At 39.0% G+C, this 22,711-nt stretch overlaps 1 protein-coding gene across 1 annotated transcript; it reads left to right on the top strand.

Moving 5' to 3' along the window:
* The first annotated feature begins 1,370 nt into the window (after positions 1-1,370).
* On the top strand, positions 1,371-22,496 carry LOC131201418 (serine palmitoyltransferase small subunit B-like). Its single transcript, XM_058189294.1, has 2 exons — positions 1,371-1,421; positions 20,998-22,496. The coding sequence occupies exon 2, from the start codon at positions 21,021-21,023 to the stop codon at positions 21,249-21,251; it is 231 nt and encodes a 76-aa protein (XP_058045277.1). The 5' UTR covers positions 1,371-1,421; positions 20,998-21,020; the 3' UTR covers positions 21,252-22,496.
* Positions 22,497-22,711: the final 215 nt, after the last annotated feature.

Genomic DNA, 22,711 nt, shown 5'->3' with positions numbered 1-22,711 from the left:
GGAGGGAACGGTGAGCATTTTCGTGTCTCAGCGTGGGGCGGAAACTCTCGGTGGTAAGTCAGGGATCTGCGGCCGCGTGGGGCATCCTTGGCGGGGAAAGGCAAGGCTTGGCTTCCCCGCCCCTTCTGCCGCACGCAGCGCTTCCGCGGTCTCAGCGTTTTCTCCGGCCGGCTTCTGCGCGCATTGCCTCGGCGCCTTTCGTCTCTGCGCTGCTTCCGACCTTCCCCCGTCCCCGGCTCTCTCTCTTTCTGTTTATTATTATTATTATTATTATTATTATTATTATTATTATTATTATTATTATTATTATTATTATTATTATTATTATTATTATTATTATTATTATTATTATTATTATTATTATTATTATTATTATTATTATTATTATTAAGATGCGTCAAAAGCTAAACAGGGTAAACGGGCGATTCCTGAGAAGGGATAAAAAGCTTCCTTCTTTCAGGCTGCAGATACTGGTGTGGGTGGGTAGTTGTTGTTTTTTTCCTTGCTTTCTTTTTTCTTTTTATTTATTTATTTTTCCCCCCTCTCCTTCGCTTGTCAAGCAAGGAATGACAAACCAGGTCCTGCGCACCGATGCCGCTGTGTTTTTTATTCCCTTTATACACTTCGCTCGGAAGTGGGGGGGGGGGAAACGCCGGCGAAGCTCAGACTCGCGTAAAAAAGCGCATTTTACGTCGAGAGATCTCCCCATCCTTGGATCTCTCCCCCCCCCGCCTCCCGCAATTTATGGCGAACCCGGATTTTAAATGCATGAGCCTCTTCAGTCGGTGGCAGGAGGGCTGCGCCTTTATCCGCATCGTTAAGGGCGGACTGGCGGCAGGGGAGATCTTTTTTTTCCCGCAGCTTCCCATAATGGAAAAGCGTTTTTAAGGGGAAAAAAATACCTTAACGGTCTGAGAAGGAAGAAATCGCTAAATAGGAAAGGCGGGGGGGGGGAATAATCCTTCTCCTCGCCACTCCACTCCAGCCCAGCCCTGGCGGGTTGACCTTTTTTAAAATATTCCCGGCACTGCGGCACTGCAGAAGTAACAGCGGCGGCTTCCCGGGCTGGAATTTAAGCAGCAGCAGCAGCAGAAGCGCACCTGAGCAGCGCGTCTGTTGGAGATGGTGATGGGCACCCGCAGCAGTCTTGAATTCTAAGGCGGGAGGTGGTGGCCAGACTTGTATTTGCTCTTGATTCCCATCCTGTAAAAAAGGCAGCAGAGCCATAGGATTTTTCGTCCCTTATCAATGACCAAATCTCTGGAAGGGGGCTGGCTGCAGAAGGGAGTTTACTGTGGCAGGGTGGAGCTATAGCTCAGGGGAGAAACCAGGCTAAGTTCTCAAACCACTGAACTCTTAGTAGCCACTCCAGCTAGCAAAGGAGTTTCCAGCATCACCTATTTCCCTTTTGAAACACTAAGGTGAGTACCTCTTTCATGCAGGACCTCTTTTTACAATTTTTTATGTTGGGCTCTGATCCTTTGGGTGCCGCTTGGACCTAAAAATCTTGCTGATGCATATCTGTGCATAAAGTTGTCTGTACATTTTTACGGAATACAGATTCTTCCAAGTAACATCAAATCAGCTGTCTCAATAAAGACCAAGTTTTTTAAAAAGTATGAATACATGCGAGGCCCAATTTTGCCCTGTAATAATAAGCCAGCTTTTTTTTTCCTTGTCCTCTTTCCAACCTCCACTTTTGCATCCAGCCAGATAAAGAGCCTTGGTGGAACTCAAAAACTTGTTGACTTCTTCCTGTCTATTTAATTGGTGTTAATAGGGTAACCTTTTTATGACTGATAAGTCATAATAGGTAATAGGTAATTTCTATTTCTTAGACCCAAAGAGTTCTAATTAAAATAGTGAAGAGGTACTTAGCCCACCAAGAAAAAGTCTGGAAGGAAGGTCAGTTCTACAGAGGCAGGATCCAATATTCCTACAGAAACTTTTTCAGGTAGATATCTATACGTAAAGGTATAGGTTCCCCTCACACATATGTGCTAGTCGTCCCTGACTCTAGGGGACTGTACTCATCTCTGTTTCTAAGCCGAAGAGCCAGGGTTGTCTGACGACAATTCCATCAGAAGTGGTATTCAGCAGGTTCTGACCAGTTCTGGAGAACCAGTAGTGTAAATTTTGAGTAGTTCAGAGAACTGGTAAATACTGGTTTCTCTGACTGGTCCTGTCCCCATCTATTCTCTGCCTCCCGAGTCCCAGCTGATCAGGAGGAAATGGGGATTTTGCAGTAACTTTCCTCTGGAGCGGGGAGAAAATGGGGATTTTGCAGTAACCTTCCCCTGGAGTGGGGAGGGAATGGAGATTTTACAGTATCCTTCCCTTGCCATGCTCACCAAGCCACACCTACAGAACCGGTAGTAAATTTTTTTGAATCCCACCACTGGATTCCATGGTCATGTGGCTGGCATGACTAAATGCCGAAGGCACATGGAACACTGTTACCTTCCCACCAAAGTGATCCATTCTTTTCTACTTGCATTTTTACATGCTGTCGAATTGCTAGGTTGGCAGAAACTGAGACAAGTAATGGGAGCTCACTCCGGCATCTATAGGTATCTATACTTATGATTCATTCTACCAGTAGTAGGACTAAATTGAGCCTTTTCAGGAGCAAGATGGAAGCAATTTCAGCTTAGTTGTCTTCAATGCTCTTTTGTTCACCTAAAAAGTTTTCAAAACATGCCATTCACTTTTTAGCTCCTAATTAGAAAAGGAGACGCTTAAAGATTTAAAGAAAGGGTTAGGTACAAGAACTTTCTCATTAGAATAACTTTATTTTAATAATAATAATAAGGGGAAGGGGAAGAATAAGAAGAAGAGGAAGAAGAAGAAGAAGCTGCTGCTGCTGCTGCTTAGAAAATGAGAATAAAAGAAAATATGAAGGAAAAAAGAAAGTAATAGAAAAATGTGCAAGAAAACAAAAAAGTACAAGTAATCCTTGACTTATTACCATAATTGAGCCCCACAGCTACAGTCATAAGTTGTGACAGTCATAAAGTGGGTCACCATGTGACCGGACCCAATTTTATGATCTTTTTACAGTGGTCATTAAGCAAATGCGGTAGTCGCAAAGCAAACACAGTAGACCGCAGCAGTCGTAAAGCAAACTGAGCAGTAAACACCATGGTTGTTAAGCAAATCCATTGTTTGCTGTGGAATGGGGGGAGAGGGGGTTTCTGGAAACCAGAAGTAAACACCAACTTCCAGAAAAAAACATAATAAATCACGGGCATGTGGCCATGGGGTGCTACAAAGAACCTTAAGTGTGGGCTAGTTGCCAGTGCCCAAAATGCAGTCAGGTGACCATTGGAGTGGGGCACAAACATTAAAACTTTGGAACTGGTTCATAAATATTTTGTGGGGGATCCATCATAACTTCAAATGGTCATTAACCTGTAAGTCAAGGCTACCTGTTAAAGGACCTCCCAATTAAGAAAACAACTTCTCATCACATTTTCATCACAACCAGTATAAGCAATTTCATAATCTCTTTACCTCCTTTTAATTAACAAATATAAAATTTTTCATCCAATAATCCACTTATTAATACTAGGAAAATCAGCTACCACCTTCTCCTTACCCAATTATTGACAAAAAGTCTAAAGAGCTCTAAAATATTGACAATATTGATTAATTAGCAAATATAAAACTCAGCATTCACATCTCAACTTTTAGCTGTAAGCAAAACTCGATTTAAAGGGCATAAGATGGTCCGATCCTAGTGTAAACAAACTAAACTTAAAGTTTCAGGAAAAAAGAGACCAGTTCTCTTTCAAAAAAAGGACAAGCTCCAACATAACATTTATCCCATTCCAAATACCAACAATTCCCAAAACCCCCACATCAAATAGCAACATATTCCATTTAAATAAACATGCCATGTCTCAATTGTAAACCATAAACAAATCCACATGTTGCAAATATAAAGTAATTCCAGCATCTTAATATAAACAAAAGATTAGAATATAAAATAATCAGAATAGTGCTGCACTGCTGCACTGGAAAATAAACTGACTCCCTCCTCTTTGTGGCAGCCTCTCAAATACTGGAATACTGCTATCATGTCACCTGTAGTCTTTCTTTTCTCTAGTCTGGCCATACCCAATTCCTGCAACTGTTCTTCCTATGTTTTTGTCTCCAGGGACTTAATCATCTTAGTTCAGGGGTGTCAAACTGGCGGCCAGATGCTTCACTGGCAGGCCACGCCCATCCTGGCTCCGTAAAGGCAAAAAAATGTCACAATATGTCACAATATGTCATGTCATGTCATGCGGTTGAGTTTGACATCCATGTCTTAGTTTCTTTTCTTTGCACTTTTTCCAAAGCCTCAACATCTTTTTTGTTATGTGACCAAAACTGGATGCAGTATTCTAGTTGTGGTCTTACTAAGGCTTTATAAAGCAGTACTAATACGTCATATGATTTTGATTATATGTGTCTGTTTATACAACCAAGGATTGTATTAGCTTTTTTGGCTGCTGCCATACACTGCTGGCTCATGTTTAAGTGTTTGTCCATTAGGACTCCAAGTTCCCTCTCATAGCTACTATTTTTGAGCCAGGTTTTGCCTAATCTGTACTTGTACCCTTGATTTTTCCTGCCTAGGTGTAAAACCTTGCTTTTCTCCACATTCAATTTCATGTTGGATAAAGCCCATTGTTCAAGTCTGTCAAGATCTTTTTGGATCCTGAACTTGTCTTCTGGGGTGTTGGTTATTCCTGCCAGCTCAGTGTTCTCTGCAAATCTGATCAGTTTATTTTATTTATTTATTTAAGGAATTTATATTCCTTATTCGCATATGGCGACTTAAGGTGGCTTACAGAATATAAAACCCCATATAAAAACAATAAAACTAATAGAAGAGTTGTATAATAAATTAATATACTAAAATCACACACCCCATTGCGGCAACAGCACCTCACACGAGCCATTTAATGGGATCCATCCCGCTCTGGGTTTCCCAGGCCCGCTGGCAGAACCAGGTCTTCAGCACCTCCTGGGAGAGTGCTAGAGTTGGGGTGATTCTAATCTCTGTGGGGATGATGTTCCAGAGAGAGGGGACCACAACGGAGAAGGCCCCTCTTTTGCGTCCCACCAGATGCATCTTCGTAGGGGATGGGACCCGCAAATTCTCTGCCTCCCCAAGTTCCCCTTCGATTCCCTCATCTAAGTCATTTATGAAGATATGAAGCATACTGAGCCTAAGGCGGAACATTGTGGTACCCCACTGCTTCCTTCCTTCCATGTATCTGTAGTATCACTAAAGACTACTCATTGAGTATGGTTTGTCAGCCAATTATAAATGCATCTGGTGGTGATGTTGTCTATCCCATATTTTTCTAGTTTACCAAGAAGTACCATGTTTCCCAGAAAGTAAGATCCTGTCTTATATTTTTTTGAACCCTGAAATAAGCGCTTGGCCTTATTGCCATGTGCTCAGAAGCCCATTTGGGCTTATTATCAGGGATGTCTTATTTGGGGGAAAACAGGGTAGGTTGTGCTCTACTTTATTGAATGCCTTGCTAAAGTTGAAGCATTTCTCTGGTCTACTAATTTAGTCACTAAGGTTGGTTTGGCATGATCTGTTTTTAACAAAACTATGCTGGCTACTAGTTATAGTTTTATTTGTTTCTAGATCTTCACAGGTTTGTTTTTTTATTATTTTTTTCCAGTATCTTCCCAGGTATTGATGTTAGGCTGATTGGTCTGTAGTTTCCTGGATCTGACATGAATGGAACAGTTCTTTCAATTATGGGAAAACATTCTTTAAAAAAACAGTTACAGTATATTGCACTGTTTGTCCTGAACTGTTAAAGGATTTGTTTTGCCTTTACAAGTCGTCCTTGATTTATGGCCATTCACTTAAAGGCGGTTCAAAGTTAATATTAACACTTTATGTGATCTTGTTTCTATCCCACTGTTTAGTCAGGCTAGAACTGTGTTGGCTTTTTTGGCAGCTGCTGCACACTGCTGGCTCATATCTAAATGGTTGTCCACTAGGACTCCAAGATCCTTCTCACAGTTACTACCATTGAACAAGGTACCACATATATGGTACCTGTGCTTTTTTTTTTTTTTGCCTAAATGTAGAACCTTACTTTTTTCACTGTTGAATTTCATTTTGTTAGATAGTGCCCAATGTTCAAGTCTGTCAAGATCCTTCTGTATCTTGAGCCTATCTTCTGGAGTGTTGGCTATTCCTGCCAGCTTGGTGTCATCTGCAAATTTGATGAGTTCCCCATCTATGCCCTTGTCCAAGTTATTGATGAAGATGTTGAAGAGTAAAACAGAGCCTTGGGGTACTCGACTGCATACTTCCCTCCATGAAAATGCAGTTCCATTGCGGACTACACGTTGAGTGCGGTTGGTCAGCCAGTTACGAATCCATCTGGTGGTGATACTGTCTAACCCACATTTTTCTACTTTATCTAGTAGTAATTTATGGTCTACTTTATCAAATGCTTTACTGAAGTCCAAGTAAATTATATCGACAGCATTCCTCTGGTCCACTAATTTTGTCACTTTGTCAAAGAATGTAATAAGATTAGTCTGGCATGATCTGTTTTTGACAAACCCATGTAGGCTTTTGGTTATTTGTTTGCTTCTAGGTGTTCGGTGATTCGTTGCTTATGATTGTTTTGCTAAAAGTGACTTGCAACTTTTATTCGCACTTATGACTATTACATCATCGCTTGATCATGTGACTATAATTTGATCACTTGACAACTGGCTTGAATTTATGACTGATTGCAGCATTCTGCAGTCACCTGATCACGATTTGTGATCTTTATTATTGATTGATTGATTGATATTTCTTATTTCTAAACTGCCCATCTCTCTTTTTTTTTTTTTATTTATTTATTTATTTGATTTGATTTTTATACCGCCCTTCTCCCGAAGGACTCAGGGCGGTGTACAGGCAACAGTAAAAAACAAACAATACAATATACAATTTAAAATGCAAGTTAAAAAACTTATTATAATTAGCCTAAAACTTTAAAAATTTATAAAAACTAAAAACCCCATTTAAAATTAATAAAAATTTAAAATCGGTAAAATTTATAAAATTTAAAATTTAAGCCAGCCCCTCGCGAATGAAAAGATGTGTCTTCAGTTCGCGGCGGAAGGTCCGAAGGTCAGGTATTTGGCGTAAGCCCGAGGGAAGCTCGTTCCAAAGTGTGGGAGCCCCCACAGAGAAGGACCTTCCCCTGGGGGCCGCCAGCCAACATTGCTTGGCGGACGGCACCCTGAGAAGTCCCTCTCTGTGAGAGCGTACGGGTCGGTGGGAGGCATGCGGTAACAGCAGGCGGTCACGTAAGTATCCAGGCCCTAAGCCATGGAGCGCTTTAAAGGTCGTAACCAAAATCTTAAAGCGCACTCGAAAGGCCACAGGTAGCCAGTGCAGACTGCGCAGGAGCGGTGTTACGTGGGAGCTACGCGAAGCTCCCTCTATCACCCGCGCAGCTGCATTCTGGACTAACTGAAGCCTCCGAGTGCACTTCAAGGGGAGCCCCATGTAGAGAGCATTACAATAATCCAAGCGAGAGGTAACGAGCGCGTGAGTGACTGTGCACAAGGCATCCCGATCAAGGAAGGGGCGCAACTGCCGAACCAGGCGAACCTGGTGGAAGGCCCTCCTGGAGACGGCCGTCAAATGATCTTCAAACGACAGCCGTTCATCCAGGAGGACACCTAAGTTGCGCACCCTATCCTTTGGGGCCAGTAACTCGCCTCCAACAGTCAGCTGCGGCTGCAGCTGACTGAATCGGGATGCCGGCATCCACAGCCACTCCGTCTTGGAGGGATTGAGCTTGAGCCTGTTTCTCCCCATCCAGACCCGTACGGCTTCCAAACACCGGGACAGCACTTCAACAACTTCATTGGGGTGGCCCGGGGTGGAAAAGTACAGCTGAGTGTCATCAGCGTACAGCTGGTATCTCACCCCGAAGCCACTGATGATCTCACCCAACGGCTTCATATAGATGTTGAACAGAAGGGGCGAGAGGATCGACCCCTGCGGCACCCCACAAGTGAGGCACCTCGCGGCCGACCTCTGCCCCCCTGTCAACACCGTCTGCGACCGGTCGGGGAGATAGGAGGAGAACCACCGATACACGGTGCCTCCCACTCCCAATCCCCCCAACCGGCGCAGCAAGATACCATGGTCGATGGTATCAAAAGCCGCTGAGAGGTCTAATAGGACCAGGGCAGAGGAATAACCCCTGTCCCTGGCCCTCCAGAGATCATCCACCAATGCGACCAAAGCTGTCTCCGTGCTGTATCCGGGTCGGAAGCCGGACTGGAACGGGTCTAGATAGACGGATTCATCCAGGTACTGGGGTAGCTGTCGCGCCACAGCACTCTCTACAATCTTCGCGACGAAGCGAAGGTTGGAGACTGGACGGTAATTACCCAAAATAGCTGGGTCCAAAGAGGGCTTCTTCTTCTTTTTTACTGTTTTCCTCCAAAAAGAATCCTTTGGGAATCTGGATTTGCTTAATGACCATGTGATTTGCTTAAGAAACACATGACAATTTCTACTTACAATGGAAATTCTGGAATCCTGCATTATATATAAGGGGATGTCTTCTTTGGGGGGAAACAGGGTGTTTATGTATTTGTGTAGATAGATAGATAGATAGATAGATAGATAGATAGATAGATAGATAGATAGATAGATAGATAGATAGATAGATAGATAGATAGATAGATATAGATATAGATATAGATATAGATATAGATATAGATATAGATATACACATTTGTTTTCTGAGGTTTTCGCGGGTGTTTGTATGTAGATCTTTGGTTTTTCAGGTTTTCTCCCGCGTAAAATTGGAAGTGTCTTGGCGACGTGTAATTGTACATAATCTAATGCAAATCTAGGAATATTCATAATATATAAGCAGTGGTTTTTTTAACAGCGCTTCTATGTAATAGGAAACTTATGTTTTTCTTCATTAAGATACACCTGATAAACTTTCATTAAAAACAGATGTAGCTGAAGCAGCAGCTGCAACCATCCATGCAATATGGCTTAATAGATTATGGGATTTGGGAAGATTTTCTAGAATTTCACATTTTGGGTGTTAATTTCCAAGCTATATTCTTATGCTGCTAGCCTCTTAGACAGCACAATCAGGGAAGCACCCTAAAAATTGTCCCATGTGAGTGCTTTTCTCATTAGCCAGAAAATCTGGAATAGAAGTATTCAGATTTTTCCCATCCTCTGCAAATATAGAATTTGATTTTAGTTACAATAAACAAGCCAATCCATTTTTCTTACTCAGTTTCTTGAATATTTACTTCTTATTTCCCTGGCTGCTATTTTGCAATTTTTCCATTCTGTCACATTAATACTATTTAATAGTATTGAGATATGGTGGCACAGTGGTTAGAATGTAGCAATGCTGACTGCCAGCTAACTAACTATAGTTCAGCAGTTTGATCTTGACTGGGTCAAGGTTGACTCAACCTTCGATCCTTCTAAGGTCAATAAAATGAGGACCCAGATTGTTGGGGCAATATACTGACTCTGTAATTCGCTTAGAGAGGGCTCTAAAGCACTGTGAAGTGGTATATAAGTCTAAGTGCTATTGCTATTATTAATAACTGTTATGGAAAGTGATTTGTTTACCTGGTGCGATGAACCAATTATTCACACAGAGTCAAGGAAAGTGGAATTCAAACACTTTATTTCTGCACAGAAGCAAAGATGGCACTTCTACTGACACTTTCAGTGAACTTCAGAAAAAAGAAAGAGGACCCAAGAATCAGGTTTAAATTAAACTTTTATACTTTTTGCAAAGAAGAACAAGGTTACAATCTCACACATTGGTTTTTAATCACTTTCTGGCTCTAAGTTGTTCATTTAAATTCTTAGGGGTGTGGGAAGAAAATATCCATCTGGTTCAGTTCCAGGCTAGGAGAAAGACACTGGAAACCTGGAGGCTGATTGGAAAGATGGTTTAATGATGAACAGAACCACCAAGCACACGGTTCTGGTGCAGCTGACAAAATGGACTTGAGAGTTAGGGGGTTTTATACCTTTGAGTTTTGCACTTGAGCTTCCTTTTTCCTGTACAAGAACATGTATTCTATTGTTGTCTCCCATGAGGCCATTTAGGGGTTGTGTAGGGGTCACAGCTGGCTCTATAGGCAAAGTACAAATTCTAGGTGTTTGTCTGAACTAAGTTTGGTTGAAGTTTGGATTGCTCTGAGGGTGATGCAATAATTCCTATTGTGGCTTAATGGCATGTCCTGTGTTGGATCTTGAATGATGACTCCTCCCATTCTGCCTTTGTTCCAAAACATCCTGTCTTGAATGGATTACCAAATCTGCATTTCTAAAAGCTGAGCTCGGTATCTGCTGGGACTATTAAGGAACATGGGTGTTGCTTTCTGCATCTAAAAAACATGTTTCTCCATTTCTCCCTTTGGGAAATTCTGCCTTTTTAAAATATTCTTCAAAATATTTCATTCTTCTAGGAGGATGGTTGGCTTCCCACAGGGTAAAAGAATAATAAAATAACAGATTTGGAAGGGACCTTGGAAGTCTTCTAGTCCAACCCCCTGCTCAGTCAAAAGACACTATACCATAATGATGAACTTTTTCTTATCTCCAGACTCCTGCCCAGATTTTGTCCATAGCTGCAAGGTGTCAAATTACTTCTCAAAAACTGGCCTACTTACAATATTTCTTAGAACTGTTTACCAACCATATCTCTTCATCAAACTAATACCTTCTATATGTAAGGTCTAAGCCTTTAGCAGTTTCTAGAAAGCATCATTGCTAATTCTTATCTGTGGTTAGCATTATCATTTTCTGCTAGCAAGCTTTTGTTTTGTTGCTAAAGTTTAGTAGATAGAATGTTTCTTAGTTTGTCAGACTCAGGTGGTTATATTTTAACACAAATAGGTCAGGGGTGGTATTTACTTACCTTCACTACCGGTTCGCAAATGTGAGCGTGCACATGCACAGGACGTTCCGCACATGCACAGAGTATCAAAAACGGGACATGATTATGTCCAGATAGGTGGGCGGAGCCTCCTGCCACCGCCACTACCGGTTCACCCGAACCGGATAGAATTGGCTGAATCCCGGCTGAATCACCACTGAAATAGGTGATTCAATATGGAGTAGCCTGTAACATAACCAGTTCTTTCACTAGCTGACGTTAAAGCACCAAACCTTCAAATTCCTACTTTGCTCCATATCATTCAGATTGCCCTAAGCAGAACAACAGCTAAAAAGGAGTGTCAATCCAATAAGTAAAGTAGTAGTTAGAGAGCATCTTACAGTAGAACCTGTGGTCATGAACACTTCTGACCACGACCAATTGGGTTCTAACCCAAAACTTCACGATTTCCCCTTCCACACCTTTTTTTTTTTTTTTTTGGTAAGCACGAAATTTCCAATATTAGGTTCGAGTCACAACCAAATTAGGTTGCAATCAAAATTATGGAATACATTATGGTCTGGACAAGAGGTTCTACTGTACTCTACTCATAAATGAGCTGAAATCTTCAGGACTAGAACAATGACACTGAAAAGCGTTGAAAGAGTTTTTAATACAATATTGAAGTACCTTTCTGGGACTTTTGAGAAAGACGATTCTAAAGACTGAAAACCAAAGGGACCAAATGTTATTCCTGTATTCAAAAGCGAACTCAAGTAATTGCATATTTATAATAGGCTAAACTCTAAAACAAATTCTTAAGTTTAAGCGTATTTAGACAAGAAGGAATTTCTTAAAGCAGCTAGATTGGTCTTATCCAGAAAAAATAATCTCAGACTAACCCAGTGTTCTTTACTTTTCTTTCTTTCTTTCTTTTTTAACAAAGTGATCAGTTTATTTAATTGACACGTATGTAGAGGATATATGAGGGATGTGGTGGCTCAGGGGCTAAGATGCTGAGCTTGTCGATCAAAAGGTCAGCAGTTCAGCGGTTCGAATCCCTAGTGCCCCATAAAGGGGTGAGCTCCCATTACTTGTTCCACCTTCTGCCAACCTAGCAGTTTGAAAGCATATAAAAAATGCATGTAGAAAAATAGGGACCACCTTTAGTGGGAAGGTAACAGCGTTCAGTGCACTTTTGGCATTTGGTCATGCCGGCCACATGACCACAGAGACGTCTTCAGACAGCGCTGGCTCTTTGGCTTTGAAATAGAGATGAGTACCGCCCCCTAGAGTCGGGAACCACTAGCACATATGTGCAAGGGGAACCTTTACCTTACCTTTTATGTGGTGGATATAGTGTTCAGTTGTGCAACATAATCATAAATGCCTTAAATGAGATATTTGAAAATAGGATCATCCCATTTTCAGCTAACACAAAGCCAGAGGGAATAACAAACACCTTAAAAATAGGAACCAGAAGAATTTATTAAGCTTGAACAACAAACAGAAACCAACAAGATATAATTTCAATAAGGAAAAATACAAAATCTTTAATTTGTATAAAAAACATTACAAATTATTCTGAGTTACCACAAAAAACAAAATAAGTGAAGATTTGAAAGAGACGGGTGGCTTAGAAACATGAAATAGGAATGAATGAATGAATGAATGAATGAATGAATGAATATAAATTGCAAGGAAATAATTTTCAACTGGACATCAGGGAAAAAATCCTAAGAGTAAAAGCTGAAGCAAGCTACCTTGTGAGGTGATGAACTGTTTAAATAGAGTCTGAATGGGGTTTCATTCCAAATCCCTGCAGATCAACTGGAGGATTTTAGCCATGGTTGGAATAAAAAGCTCAGATTAAATCAATTTGTATATTTATTTATATAAGGATACTATTGCTGTATGTCTCTTTAAGTTCTTGGCATCTTCTCTATACCTTTCATATAGCGTTCTTAAGAATGGAATGTTCATTACTAGGCTAATCTATGCCTGTTAGTCACATCTAAAGAGCAGGCAGAAGTCAATGATATATGCTAGCTATCTCTTCCTGCTTGTTAGAATAATAATTAGGGCCTTGGTGTAATTTACATATCAAAACTGCTTGATTGCATTTCTAGCAATGTTTCTGTAAAGTTTTCATGCCGTGAAATCCTGTTTCATCACTCTATGATTATAGTTATCATGTTTCCTTCTTGGTTGTAAAGCAATTCATTTCATGGAATCTTCTGCGATTTCAAACACATGCTAAGTATGACTCTGAGCAACTGGCTATATTAGACTCCTGTAATCTTGTGGGTCTTACTATTGACATGCATTGGTGGAAGAGACTCAGCATAAGTTAGCTTTGGACTAATAAAATGATGGTTTATATCTCCAGTTTGTTGATTTTCTTGGTGATTTTTACCACAACAGGTTATAATTTAATGTTTTTTTCTAGGAAAGATGGTTCCATGGAAGAATTCAATTTAAATAATTTAAAGTTGATTAATAAAGGTTATGTCCATTATTAACGTTCTAGAAGTCCATCTAGATCTTATGTCATTAGGCCAGGGTCCCAGGGAACTAGTGAGATCTTGATCCATTTCTGTAGTTAACATTCATTCTCACTTGTTCCTATTGAGGTGGGGTTTTCTTTTTTACATTTTTTTAATAATCACTGTTTTTATACATCTGTTGTTTTAATTAATTGTTATATACTGCCCAGAGTCACTTTTTGTGGGGTGGACAGCCATATAAATTTCACAGATAAATAAAGAGGTTTAAGAGAGAATTCAGCAAAGAAATGGGATCGAAATCTCAGTTTACTGAGAAACTGGAAGGACCTGAATCTGAACAGTGGTTCTTCAAAATGGGCATGTTTTTGAGAAGCCAAGAAATTTATGCCCTTTATTACAAATAGAATACTTGGGATAGACCTGATGAAAAAAACAAATAGAATGGTTTTTCTAGTAGTAAGCAATTTGGTTTTGATTCATTTAAGGAATAAATAGAAATCCAAAGGAGATGAATAAATGCTGAAGACATTTTATAAAAGTGTATAATGTCTTATACAAAGAGGAAGAATGAAAAACTGAGGCTGTCTATATATGATAATGAAATGCTAGAGTTATTATGCCCAGTTGATAACCTCATGAGAACATGAAATAGTCTTAATTGGATTAATGTTAAACAACCTATGGAACCTCCTTGAAGAAATGAAAGCTCTAGAATCTTGTCTGGCTGGGGAATTCTGGGAGTTGAAGTCCACAAGTCTATAAAGTTGCCAAGGTTGAACATCCCTGTTCTAAAAATTGGGAAAATGAAAACATATAATTAGTGATGGAGCTTTTAATACACGTAGAGGTGTTGAGAAGAAATTAGCAGAGAATATAAAACTTGCATTTAAAACCAAGCAGAGAGATATGATGTTACCTCTGAAGCAGTCCAAAAGCTATTCAGATTAACAGCCCCCACCCCTCTTGTTGCTGGTGTGACCACATTCCAGAGGTGATAACTAAAGGAGAGACAATAGAATCAGTACATCCAAGCCAGCAAAAGGATAAAACTGCCAGGGAGAAATGTGTTGACACAGAAAAAAATTGGGAAGCCGACTACGAAAAAGTTCTAATTGATGCAAGTAGTAATTTAATCTATGGAAATGGATCTGGATTTCAAAACTCCTGTTTTACTAGATGGAAGGCAACTCTTGCTGTCAGCAAAATAGCTTCAAAATTACACAGCAAAGTGGAAAAAGGGGACATGGCGAAACTGATCGTTAAAAATGCTTTGATGCTCCTATGCTAGAGGCTGGGTTTTTAATTTATGGATTTGTTTCATTTAATGTATAAGATACCTAGTTGCAAGTAACTCAAAGCAACAAATGGAAATTTAAAAATAAGTTACTAAAAACAGAAATAAATTATTAGCAATACCATAGCAGGAAAATACTAGTCTAAAAGTTTTCTAATATTACATATTATATACTTATATAACATATTTATATAATATATAGGGATTAAATGTCATGGGACTTGCCATTTTTGATACATCTTTAGTTATTTATAAAGTTGTGACATATATTACATCATGATTAAGTTAAGTTGCGGACTAAAATATCTTGTTTACAACTGCCCACATCACAAACAAGAATTATAGGCTATGAAAAACTAGGACAATGCTAGGAATTTAATTTCTTACAAAATTGAAGTAAAAACTCTGAAGGAAAAAAAGCAGAAATTTAGAATGTGGTATAAATCCATGCAGTAGTTAATAATACAAGAAAGGTTTCCAGGTAGAATTGAATTATACATCAAATTTACTTTTTAAATATGAGATTATTGAGGACATCAAAGCCTAGTTCTTTTCTTTTATGTACACTGAGAGCATATGCACCAAGACAAATTCCTTGTGTGTCCAATCACACTTGGCCAATAAAAATTCTATTCTATTCTATTCTATTATTTAATTAGACATTCCTTCAAGGAAGGGCTTGAATATCTTCTAGTGGAAAGCATATAATATCTTTGCTGCAGTATAAATTAAGCTAGTTCAGTAAGCTTTCAAGAAACACATGGTTCAGTAATACTTAATAGAAATATTTCTGGTTGCAGAAAAAATTAAGCTTTCAAAATTTGTTTCAAATTTTCCAAAATTGTAGCGCTTTACTTAAAGTAAATTTAAATTATGAACTCTCTTAATTACTAAATGGGCCACTGTTAATTTCCCCAAATTCCAGAAACAATCCAGTCTTTCCTTGTATCACAAGGTTCAGACACAGTGGTGATATTTTTACTACCGGTTCTGTGGGTGTGGCTTGGTGGGCGTGGTGTGGCTTGGTGGGTGTGGCTTGGTGGGCATGGCAGGGAAAGGATACTGCAAAATCTCCATTCCCACCTCACTCTGGGGCCAGTCAGAGGTGGTATTTGCCGGTTCTCTGAACTACTGTTCAGATAGCTTTTTAAGTTCAACTTCTTGTACTTCTATGAACTCCCCATTTCTGTTTGTGCTTACGAATTCCAAAATGAATACAATAGTCGGACAGAAAGCTAAATTGTGAGTCTCATTGTAAGACAGGTTGCTTCCTATATCATCTCTACACCACTCAGAAACAACTGTTATCAGCTGTGCTCATTTGTCTCAAAAATTGTTCGTGTCCCTGTATATACTGTGATGTTCAGTCATGTGGCACTATCAACCACATTCATCTTACTAATAAGGCTAGCTAGCTAGCTCTGCTATTTTCCATTTTGTTCACTGCAATTTATTTAGTGTTCTTCGCTCTTTGCTTCTTTTACTATTCTTTCTCCCCACTTAGAGATAATAACTATAATCTACAGAGCGTACATTTTTATTTATATTAATTAGCCTTCTATTTCATAGTTTCAAATACCTTATATTTTTGTAGACATCAGAGAAACGGGCTTGAAAAATGAAAGAGGAGGGGAGATTTTTTTAAAAAAAAAAATTAAACAAAGAAATATTACTTTTTAAATATAGGTAGTCCTTGATTTACAACTTACAAATTTTGAGCCCAAAATTTATGTTGCTAAGCAAGAGGGGTTGGAAAGTGAATTTCTCCCCATTTTAAAATCTTTTTGCCAATTGTTAAGTGAATCAGTTCACTTGTTAAGTTAGCAACATGGTTGTTAAGTGAATCTGGCTTCCCCATTGACTTTGCTCATCAGAAGGTCACAAAAGGTGATCATGTGACCTGGGACAGGGCGACCATCATAAATATGACCCAGGTTCCAAGGATCTGAATTTTGATCACATGACCATGGGGATACTCCAACGGTCATAAGTGTAAAAAATGGTCATAAGTCATTTTTTTTCAGTTCCATTGTAACTTTGAATAGTCACTAAATTAACTGTTGTAAGTCAAGGATTACCTGTGCTGTAGTATTGCAGTTAATCAAAACTTTGTGTATTTAATAAAGTCAGAACTGCTGCTATTAGTGGAAAACTGATCGTCTTTAATGTACACGGGAGTACTGCTTTGAAAATGTAGCTAATGCATTGCATCGGCTTTTTTCACACTCATAGTGCTGAGACAATTTCTTGTAGTTTTTCATATATAAAAAATACACTGTAAAAAAAGTGTGTTTTTTCTCCATTTCAAATCACAATACAATTAAATGAACATTAATACTGAGAAGAGAAAACAAATAAATTTCACTTAAAGTTATATTTAAAAATCCCCAGTTCAGAAGCAAATTGCATTGTATGCATTTTGCTCTTATCCTTTGTTATCACTAATACCTATATTTGAAAAAGTATATATTGCATCTCCAATGATTGCAATGACTGCAATCATTGGACTTGCAATGATTGCAATGAGTGCAATCTCCAATGATCATCTGTTAAGCTACTGAAGTTCACAGATGACACAACAGTGATTGGTCTCATTCGAGACAATGACGAATCCACATATAGACGAGAGGTCGAACGACTAGCCTTGTGGTGCAACCAAAACAATCTGGAACTGAACACATTCAAAACCGTAGAAATGGTGGTAGACTTTAGGAGAAACCCTTCCATACTTCCACCTCTCACAATACTAAACAACACAGTATCAACAGTGGAAACCTTCAAATTTCTAGGTTCTATCATATCGCAAGATCTAAAATGGACAGCTAACATCAAAAACATCATTAAAAAAGGACAACAAAGAATGTTCTTTCTGTGCCAACTCAGTAAGCTCAAACTGCCCAAGGAGCTGCTGATTCAGTTCTACAGAGGAATTATTGAGTCTGTCATTTGCACCTCTATAACTGTCTGGTTCGGTTCTGCAACCCAACAAGAAAAACACAGACTTCAGAGGATAATTAGAACTGCAGAAAAAATAATTGCTACCAACCTACCTTCCATTGAGGACCTGCATACTGCACGAATCAAGAAGAGGGCCGTGAAAATATTTACAGACCCCTCGCATCCTGGACATAAACTGTTTCAACTCCTACCCTCAAAACAACGCTATAGAGCACTGCACACCAGAACAACTAGACACAAGAACAGTTTTTTCCCGAAGGCCATCACTCTGCTAAACAAATAATTCCATCAACACTGTCAAACTATTTATTGAATCTGCACTACTATTAATCATCTCATAGTTCCCATCACCAATCTCTTTCCACTTATGACTGTATGACTATAACTTGTTGCTGGCAATCCTTATGATTTATATTGATATATTGACCATCAATTGTGTTGTAAATGTTGTATCTTGATGAACGTATCTTTTCTTTTATGTACACTGAGAGCATATGCACCAAGACAAATTCCTTGTGTGTCCAATCACACTTGGCCAATAAAATTCTATTCTTCTTCAATGTACTTAGGGAACAGCTTAAGATAATGTTAATTAGATGGTAGCTTTACTATTACAATGTTCCTTCCATAAGAAACAATTGATGTTGGCTTGGATTTTAACACACATGCTGCTTGAGAGTATTAGAATCATTTCCTTGAGTTATATCTATATTTTTTTCCAACCGTTATCTAAATTTGACATTCATTTTGGCACATATTAAATATTCAGTTCTAACAAAGTCTTTCTTTAACAGTCTGCTCTTTGGATACTCTTAATATTGAAAAAAGTATAAATAGAAAAACGCATATATACAGCAAGATTGTTGTTCCATGTAACAATTTGGTTCATACTGATTAGCAGGAATATTTCAGAGATGTAGCTGGGGATGCTAAAATTGAGAACATCTGCAAACAACATAGGTTTTCTACATTTAAGCTATTGCTTTTATGTAAGTAACATTATTTTCTCATTGGGAACAAGTCCTCTGATTTTATCTCTAAAGACTGAACTTAGATATGCCAAGTATCAAATGAGCTAGAAAAACCAGTCTTCGATGGAAGAAGGTGAAGCTGTTTTTCAGGTTTTTCCTTATGTTTTGCTTCAAGAAAAATATTTTTGAGGGATGTTATAAGTGCGATAGTGAAACAGGGAGAGGGATTGTAATGCCCTTTCAGTTTCACAATAGTTTAAAACAACTGTTTTTGCTTCATAGCAATAAATGATATACATAACATAAATATCAGGTGGGTCTTTGGCATTTGTGGTAGTCTGGAACTCCATTGAGGGGAAGAGAAGGCTGGCTAGCCTTGAGTCACTGATGGAAAAGAAGAGGATGAAGGAAATCCTCTTAAAATCTGCTTATCTAGTAGTTGTATAGTGATTACTTTAGTCTGGCAAGATTCTTGTCTACAGGCAAGTAGCAATAAACATACTACCCTAATCAGCTCCTTGTATCATTTCTGGTTCCTTGCATCTGACAATATTCCGTTGTGGCAGTGCCTCTGTATGGAAGAATGACTCTATTATTCAGTAATGTGTCTGATGCAAGAGGTCAGATTGAATTATCTCCTGGGAACAAATACTAAACTGGGAACCCATACTTAATTTGGGTCCGTGGAATTCCCATGGAAATCTAACCCAACCTTCTTTCTCCCAACCTGCCAGTTTACGTGTATAATAGAAGTAAGATTGATTCAGAAATAGTTGGGTACTGACTCAGAAAGTGAGTACTGAATGGAATAGTGAATACTGTTCATTATTAACAGTATTATTTCGTGAATACTGAATGAAATGTATTAACAGAAGAGTAGAATTAAGATCACGTGAAGTGTTAGTAATATTTTATAATGCCTTGGTATAAGACCACATTTGGAATATTGCATCCAGATTTTGTCACCATGATATATATATAAAAAAATTGAGAATCTAGAAAGAGTGCAGAGAAGAACAACAAAGATGATCGGGGGACTAAAACAGGCTAAAACATATGAAGAACAGTTGCAGGAATTGGTTATATCTAGTTTAATGAAAAGAAGGACTAAAGGTGACATGATAGCATTGTTCCAATATATAAGGGGCTGCTACAAGGAAAAGGGGATTCTATTCTCCAAAGTAACTGAAGGCAGGTCAAGAAGCAATGGATGGAAACTAATCAAGGAGAGAACCAACCTAGAACTAAGAAATTTCCTAATAGTTAGAACAATTACTTGGCAGAATGGCTTGCCTCCAGAAGATATGGGTATTCCAACACTGGAGGATTTTAAGAGATTGGACAACTATTTGTCTGAAATATTATAAGGTTTCCTGTTTGAGAAGGGGTTTGGATTAGAAGACCTCCAAGGTCCCGTCCAACTCTGTTATTCTGTTATTGCTTCCTGCTGTGGCTTGTCCCCTGAGACTATCCTAAAGGGAAGTTACACTTTACATCAGTAATGTTTCCTCTGGCCTAAATTGCAGCAGACGCTTGCACCCTGCAAACACTGAGGGAAGGAGAGGCTCAAGCTCAGTATCTCTGGATGTGTCCAGTGATTCAATCACCAAATATTGCTGGGAGGGAAAAGGTTATAGGGTAGTGATGGCTAACCTTTTTGCCATTGTGTGCCAAAAGTGGGGGGAGCGTGGGGGGTCGCACGCGCGTGTGCCCACAATCATAATTCTGTGCCCTCCATGCATGTGCGTGTGACCCACACACACACTCCCCCCGCTTTTGGTATGTGATGGCACAGTAGGCCCATTTTTCTCTCTCACCTGTTGGGAAACGGGCCATTTCCGGCCTCCGGAGGACCATGGGATGGCCATTTTCACCCTCCCCAGACTCCTAGAAAGGCTCTGGAACCTAGGGAGAGCCAAAAACGGGCCTTCCTCACCCACCGGAGGCTGTCCGGAGGCCGGAAATAAGCGTGTTTCCTGACTTCTGGTGGGCCCAGAAGGCCAGTGCGCACATGCATGCCAGAGCTGAGCCCATGTGCCCATGGATATGTGCCATAGGTTTGCTATCATGGTTATAGGGGTTTCAAAATCAGCAATGGTCCAGGACAGATGCTCTTTTATGGCACAACCATTCCCACAGTAGGAAAGAGCTGCTATACAATATAGTTGAGATTTCAAGATAGAGATTTCTGTCCACTTCCTGGCTTGATGTATTTATGGTGGGCTTGTTCATTTAGGGCAGCTCTGATATATTGGCAATACATCAGGTGAAGGATATTTCTTTTAGAACACTGATAACCAGATAATCAGTTTTCTTTTTTTCGCCATGACTCTACATTGTCTATTTTCTCTTAGGTTTCTTGTCATTTGAGCCAGCAATGGATCTGAAGAAAATCAAGGATTACATTTACTGGCTGCATTTTCAGTATCTCCTGGTCACCTGCAGTTACGTCCTGGAGCCTTGGGAACGATCCATGTTCGATACTATCATAATTACTGTTGTTGCTATGGTGGTATACACTGCCTATGTTTTCATCCCCATCCATGTCCGCTTGGCTTTTGATTTTTTTTCCCAAGTCTTTGGAAGCCAAACTGAAAGCACACTTTGATCTTCCAGCACTGACTCAAGGGCTTTGCCTTCTTTGGAAATGCTCTTTCTCTACACTATGATACTCAGCTCTGCCTAGATTTCTTTTGGATATGATTGTGAGCCTGTTGGTTCAAATGCACATATTCCCCACCGGCCCCCTCCTCTTGAATAAAAAGCCATGCCATCAGGCTGGTCCTCACAGGAATGCATGCTTGCACAACTTCAGTCCAACCATGAGTCAGTCACTGGAATTAGCTTCATGAATTGAGTTCACACATGACAGATTTGCAATCAAATGCAAGCATTTGATCTTTGAACACTGTTCCCCATTGGAAGAAACAATCGACTTGCATTTTACCTTTCAGTTGTCTGGATTCCCATTATGTAAGTTGATGTTTTAATTGGAAGGACACACAGTTGCAAACATTTTAATAAAAAGAAAAATATGTTAAGGCTTTCAAAAGATTCAATAACTTTTAATTTTATGATGGCACCTACCACCCCTATGTTCCCTATGACAACATAACAAATTAGTATCTGAAGAAGTAATTTAACAGGGAACTTAGTTTTAGAAAGATGGCCTCATTGTATTTAAAAGTATTTAATTTTTTAAAAAGAAACGCAACCAGTTGCAGATAAACAACGATAGACCTTTTGTCCTCAGTAAAGCATTTTCTCCTATTCTCTTTTGATGCACGCATTTTTTCCCATTCTCATAAGAAATTGGTTTTGACACTGGGGATTGACCGAAGAACTATTGTGTCCATCTGTCTCAATCATCAATTGTTATATTAGCAATACCTTAAATTCCAGTATCTTAATTTTTTTTTAGTTCTACAGAGGCAATAATATATAAGGATACAAAAAAAAAGAACAACTGAAATATTAACATTTTCCATTTTAAGATGCCTTGGCTTTCTGCAAGAAGTAATCTTAGACTTTCACCTAATATTTATTTGGATGTTTTTGCAAACTAGCCAAGAATTGTTTTTTATTCTGTTATTGTTCAGCTGAGAGAAATGCATGCACACACAAATGTGTGTAAAAGTAATACTCTAATAATTGGAAGGGCTCTAAAGAATGTACCTAGAAGATTCAGCACTATGGTACTACTTCTTTTTAGAAAACAGAAAAATCATCTTTATTCAAATATTTTATTCTTGAAAAATGCCAGTGTTGTACTTTGTATAGATGGAATATGAATGCCAAAAAGCAAGCTTGCATTATCAGTGTATTCTTGCAGCTCACAAAGCTTGCGATAAAAGTAGCTGTATGCATCCAATAATCTGCACAATTACATATAATAAAATATTTGTCCCTTGTGCTGATGGCATTAGATTGTGAACTTTAAAAAGCAAGTGCTGTTATCTCTCCCAGCAAATTCAATTGAAAAGATCTGAGCATATATGCAAAAATCATAAAGGTTGAATTTATCTTTAAAGGTGTTTGTGTATTGTTTTCTTATCTGCAGTCCAGTTT

This window comes from Ahaetulla prasina, chromosome 6 (assembly GCF_028640845.1).
Source record: "Ahaetulla prasina isolate Xishuangbanna chromosome 6, ASM2864084v1, whole genome shotgun sequence".
NCBI lineage: Eukaryota > Metazoa > Chordata > Lepidosauria > Squamata > Colubridae > Ahaetulla > Ahaetulla prasina.
Note: the sequence above shows the minus strand (reverse complement) of the source record. Positions and strands in the feature narration are given on the sequence as shown.